The 6001-nt window shown below is 30.0% G+C and overlaps 1 protein-coding gene across 1 annotated transcript; it reads right to left on the bottom strand.

The window, feature by feature from the left end:
- Nucleotides 1-2542: 2542 nt before the first annotated feature.
- LOC127123950 (lysine histidine transporter 1) lies at nucleotides 2543-5699 on the bottom strand. The gene is made up of 8 exons (XM_051054123.1): nucleotides 5624-5699; nucleotides 4873-5030; nucleotides 4173-4556; nucleotides 3588-3981; nucleotides 3318-3423; nucleotides 3083-3174; nucleotides 2926-2994; nucleotides 2543-2824 (listed from the first exon to the last, which is right to left on the bottom strand). The coding sequence occupies exons 1-8, from the start codon at nucleotides 5672-5674 to the stop codon at nucleotides 2726-2728; spliced, it is 1353 nt and encodes a 450-aa protein (XP_050910080.1). The 5' UTR covers nucleotides 5675-5699; the 3' UTR covers nucleotides 2543-2725.
- Nucleotides 5700-6001: the final 302 nt, after the last annotated feature.

The raw sequence follows: 6001 nt of genomic DNA, 5'->3' as shown, positions 1-6001 counted from the left end.
CACTTCCAGCTACTGTTTTATGCTTCTCCTAATGCTTATGAACTCTCAGAAGGTGATTGGAATCCTTGGTTGGCAGAATGTACGAGCAAGATGAGAGAAATGGAGGTTAAGGTCAAAAGCTTGCAAAAATGAAGTTTTTCTTGGTGAGCTTAGTGTGTCAATAACTGAGGATTTGTCCTCTATTTATAGTGATCCTTGAGGGTTCAAGAAGCTTCAGATATCATAAAATAATTGTGGCTTGTACTGGTTTGCTTGCTTGGTTGGTTCTTGCACAAAACACCATGTGGGAAGCATGACAAAAGCATGGGGTGCACGGAGTGTTTTGTTGAGTTTTGTCTGAAGTATAGGAGTTGACTTAAGGTTTAGAGTTTGTATGTCTCAGAACCAAAGTCATTTGGGATCTCAATGGTACTTAATGTTGGGTTAAAGCCACTTTACACAAATGGAAGTGTGACTTTTATGCCAAAAATGGAATGATTCATTATGTAATGGCTTGGTTGCTTGGATAATGGCTCAAAAGTGTGTGTGATATTTTAATTAGAGTGAGATTTAGAAACAAGATAGCCTGCAAAGTAAGATTGTGTAGCTTTGTCTCAAGATTGCATGATGAACTTGCCATGAAAACGACCCAAAATTTAGATTTGGAGAGCCAACTTCATCTCTTCGAAACTCCTAGCTCTAATATGATAATTTCATGCTCTTAGACTTTTTGGAAATCTAAGACCATCCTATACAACTTTCTTGTTGGGAGTTTTCCTTGAATCAATATGGATCATGGTGAAAAATGATGATCAAGTAAGTCACTTTTTGAATGCAGATTTGGTTGAAATTTTTTCTAAGTGTTTCAATTTTATGGTACCGACTTCATGGCTTCATAAATTGAAATCCTTGCATTTTTTTGGAACCAATCATCAAGGACAAAGTTGAAGTATGAAGTAAGACCTTTAATCTGATCATTTAAGTAAAGAAAATAGTGGCTTGAAACACAAGTTATGGCCTTGGAAAGTTGAGTACTTGAACATGTATTTTTTTCATGACTTAGAAAAATTTACAAAACCAAATCTTGCCCTTTTTGCAAGTAACCTCCAATTTCCTATTTTCTCTTGATCAAATGCATCCATCAATCATATTTTCACGATCCTTGAGTTGAGAAGTCCATGGTTGACGAAAAATGTCAAAAGTAAAACTTTGATTTTGCCTCAGTTGACTTTGTATCAGATGAATCCAATTCTTACAATCTTTAATGAATGGGATCTCTTGGGCATATTGGATGATATGAATGGATAAATTATGATGTATTTGAAGTCTTTGAACAATACTTCAAGCTTTGGGATCATGCCTTGCCTGAAAAGTCAACTAGTTGAATTTGGGTCAAAATCCTAGTTGATGGTATCAGATGAACTTTAACTTTGATGAATTTGAGATGGAATGATCTTGAACTTGATTCTTGTTGATGGGAGTCACTTGATCACTTGGGAAGGATGAGGAATTTGAAATGTTGAAACTCATGCCAAGTCTTGATTGATCAATCTTTGAAAGCTCTTGGTGCAAAAGCCTAGCTTAAGACAAACAAAGTAGAAAATCTTTTTGTATTTTCAATAGGTTAGTAATGCAAAGATGCTAGATGTCATGCAAATGATACAAATGATGGTGGCATCTTAGGGTTGAAAATTAGGATATGACAGATACCTATCAGGTGTTGAGAGGAAGGTAACGCCATACCATCTCTAACAAACATATTCTAGTGCATAAAATTATAATAATGGCCTAGATTAATTATTATCGCAACGCGAACGATCATTACTATCTCATGTTCCTACAAATCGGATATAAAAATTATTAGTGAGTCTCATTACCCTCTAGATAAATCCACCCATTTATGTAGACATGAGAAAGAACTAAACACAAATAAAACTACATAATATTTATCAAAGATTCGTTACAAGAGAAATCACAAGAAATTACATAGAATCACATGTTTAGGGTAGAATCCTAAATAGGAATCCTAATATTTAGCCCCTCATACTTAAGGGGATTATAGTTTTTGCAATGATGTAGAATAAAATCTTCTTGACATGTTTCATTTTCACCTTCATTTAACTTCAAAAATCTCTTTGGACAATATAAAATTGGACTCATAATTCTTAAACATGTTTCCCAATTTATAGTTAAAATTATAAACCATAAAAATCTCTTTAGACAATATGTCTATAACTTTACATATTTCCCCCTTTGAAATAAATATTGTTTCTTTTCATCCAAATGCACCAAGTTTTATCATCCAAGTGACTCCCTCACTATCTTTTTTTTTCCTCTTTAGATTTCTCCTATGAATGTTAAAGTTTTCCCAACTATGACAATTCATGACAGCATCTTGGCCGGTCCACACATCCACTGCCTGCCAAATTCTTTGAGATATGGGACAAAACCCATCCACTAGGAGTCAAAACCCATCCTTTTTAACATGTATATTAAAAAGTTACAACTAACATTGTCATATACTTTCTCCAACATTTTAATAAAAGACTGAATCGGGCTAAAAAAATTTAAAAACTGAAACACTACTTTTACTAAAAATTAAATTTAAATAATTTCTTTCATTTTGTTCTTCCATTGAACCTCAAAGTGTGTTCAATCAAGTACATAGCAATTAAAAAGTACATAAATCATAGAGAAACATATTTCCATGATAGCCTCTAAGAATTGATTGTAATAAATAAAAAGTTTATGTGTAAAACTTGTAGTTCTTGGCATCAAGGATGATATTTCTCAGTGCTCCAATAGGTGCTAAAATGATTATACATAGGCCAAGCACAATACATATCTGTAACAAATAAATTAAAAAATAATAAATTAATAAATGCTTGAAACATTAATAAATTATTAAAAAATTGAAGGAAAAAAACATAATAAAAAAATACCTACCCAATTAGTAAACCAAGATAAGCTGAATCTTTTAGGCTTATAGATTTTAAGCCATATCATACATGGAAGCTGCAAATTCAATAAAATGAAAATTTGAGAAAAACTATAAAAATAATATTCTAAGAAAATTTACTATTTATAATTTTTCATGGCTTACAAAGTATGTTGTTGGAGTAACAGCAAATCCTCCAAAAAATCCTAGTAAACTACCAAAAAATGGGAATGTAATTGCAACGAACACTGTAAATGCTGAAAAGAAAAATGTATATTAATATTACAAAACTAATAAATACATATTATTAACCGTAAGTATAAAATATAATAATATTGCATAATTAGGTTTTGAAAAAATATAACTAAACTAATATTGTACAATAATTAACTTTACTTACCCACATATACATTACGAACAATAAAACGAAGGCTAGTAGTTGGTTTGAAATTCAGTTTCTTCACCAATACACTTTGAAGCATGTCAAACATTGGCATTGCAAAAACCTACATTAACAATTAAAATATAAAATGTATTATGATATCTTTGTTACTTTAATCTTTGTCATAAAAGAATCAGTTATTGAACATACATTTTTTTTAATGAGTCACTTTTTTATTCCTTCAAATGTAAGACTTTTTCACTTTAAAAGATTAAAATGAAACTTTACCTGATAGCTTCCAATTACATGGAAAACAACAAATAGGTTGGCCATTGCAATCATCCAAGCTGGTTTCTCTAAAGAGATAAGAACATTATCCTTAACCTGATTACCAAACACCCAATAACCAATAATAGCAACAGGCCAATAGCAGAAAGCAACAAGGATATATGCAACAATAACTCCCCTCCACATTGCAACCTTGGATGGTTTTTCAGGTGTTGATGGAATTGTTGCTTGGATTTCCAAAACCACAGTGTGTCCAGCATAAGCAAAGGCAACAGCGCCTATTGCATTAAACAAATTAAATACCAAGTCTGTGGTAGTTTTAGATGTATTTGTATATTGCACATTTTCTTGTACTCCCTTATGTGCACTAGCAGCCCAAGCAACTGTAGAGTAACTGTAGTGAAATATAAATCATCCAAAATTTAAGTTAGCATATTTGAATCCTCATTTAACTAGCAAAATTTAAAATATAGAACAGATATATTATATATTAATTATTGAATAAATTTAAAAAATAAATTTTTTCTCATAAATAAAGCGAGAGACGCTAATAACGTTAAAAAAAAGAAGAAGGAGTTGATATACCCAATGGACGTGACTGCTGCAACAAAAGATATACTAGAAATGGAGTTAAAGCTTGGTAGATGAGACAATACAAATTGAGCAGATCCAAATATCAATATGAAAAATGTCAATCTGATCTTTTTGCAACTTGGACACACTGTATCATGAAACTTCTGCAATGATGCACCTCCAGTGACCGTGTAGACAATAGTTCCACCAAGCATTACTACAACTTGTTGAGGCACCACAATATAAAGACCTAACTTTTCTCCAAATGCATATTGGCCCAATTCATGGTATCTATCAAAACGTTTTCCTGGAACCATTTCATGCATCTCAACCATTTGCCACAATGTGTATAATGTAATGATCCATGAAATGATTAGTAAAGTTACACCAGGACCCCTGAGAAGAGTAAAAGAAATATTAACTTATTATTGGATGAATTACAACTATTCATTGAATAGTCGATCCATATATATATAATGAATAATATACCAGATACATTAATTAATTAACGAATTTAAAAAGACAAACTTTTTTATTAAATATTACTTTCGTTAATAATATAAAAAAATATATTAAAAATTTATAAAATAAATAATGTATCTGATCTATATATAAATCAGATACATTGATTATTAAATAAATATATAAAATAAATGTTTTCGGACTAGATCAACTTATGATAAAGAGTAATATAAGTTTGAAATAAATATACCATCCAAGTTGTGCTATGGCATAAGGAAGACCAAGAACACCGGCTCCAACCATGGCGGTGATATTGTGAAAAGCTGAGTACCACCATTTTGCACTCCTATCGGCATTAATGGGAAGCCACTCATCAATTTTCTTCTGCCTCTCTGATTTTTCTTCAACCTATTTGAATGATAACAATAAATATTTAAATGAGATAAAGCTTAAACATAATAAGTAATCAAATCAAAATGTCAAAAATAAAGAAGAAAAAACAGACATGTGTTGCTAATATCTTAGTAATATATATGAATATAGAAAAAAAAATCTCAGAATAATCAAATTTGGTAAAGACATTTTATCAGTATTTAATTATTTCTTTTATTTAAGAAAGACAGCTGCAAAGTTTCAAAAATTCAAAGTATTTGAACACTTTATTAAAAAAAAATGTATTTGGACAAAATCTGAGAAAGACAAAAAAGTCTTAAAAAATGTCTAAAATATATGCCTTGGGAAAAACAAAAAAAAAGTCTTGTAAAAGACATTTAAGTCTCGTATGAAGAGTTGCATTATAATTTCAACGTCAATACAACATTTTTCTGGATCGACAAAAATTAATGTTTTTGATTTATATATTGAATCAAATATATGAATTGTTTAAAGAACTTGAAGTAGTTTTCTTCAACAAAAAAAATATACATGTTTGCATAAATATGATTTAATTTCAACCTGCAAAGTTGATAATAAAAACATAGAAATTGTGTTAAAACACTTACAGTTTGGGGGTGAAGAGGACGAGTAGGATTGAAAGCATTTGGTGATGCCATGACATGCAAAATGAGACACAAGAGAAGTGAAAGGTTGCAGTGCTTTAATACAAGTCTTATTTAATGCACATGGTATTTAATAGATGAGTGACGTGATTTCTTTTACGTATTTAATCTTAATTTAGTCTAGATACATTCATAAGTAAAATATAAGTCAAATATATGCACACTCTTTTAGGTCTAAATAAATGTACATATTTTTAGAAAATAAAAAGAAATAAGCAAATTGTTGAATAAATATTACTAATTAATCAATTTATTATTTTTTTGCAAACTTTTTGAAATTAATATATATATATATATATATATATATATATATATATATAT

This window comes from Lathyrus oleraceus, chromosome 1 (assembly GCF_024323335.1).
Source record: "Lathyrus oleraceus cultivar Zhongwan6 chromosome 1, CAAS_Psat_ZW6_1.0, whole genome shotgun sequence".
In the NCBI taxonomy this organism is placed as follows: Eukaryota; Viridiplantae; Streptophyta; class Magnoliopsida; order Fabales; family Fabaceae; genus Lathyrus; species Lathyrus oleraceus.
The sequence above is the reverse complement of the archived record's forward strand: the minus strand, read 5'-3'. Positions and strand labels throughout refer to the sequence as shown.

Bases quoted from the DNA above. Each gene is read 5' to 3' on its own strand.
- LOC127123950 (XM_051054123.1), bottom strand. From the start codon at position 5,674: ATGGCATCACCAAATGCTTTCAATCCTACTCGTCCTCTTCACCCCCAA. The intron at 4,557-4,872 runs GTATATTTATTT...TACTCTTCTCAG, and splicing joins GCCATAGCACAACTTGGATG to GGGTCCTGGTGTAACTTTAC. The intron at 3,175-3,317 runs GTAAGTAAAGTT...TTTTCTTTTCAG, and splicing joins TGTTCGTAATGTATATGTGG to CATTTACAGTGTTCGTTGCA.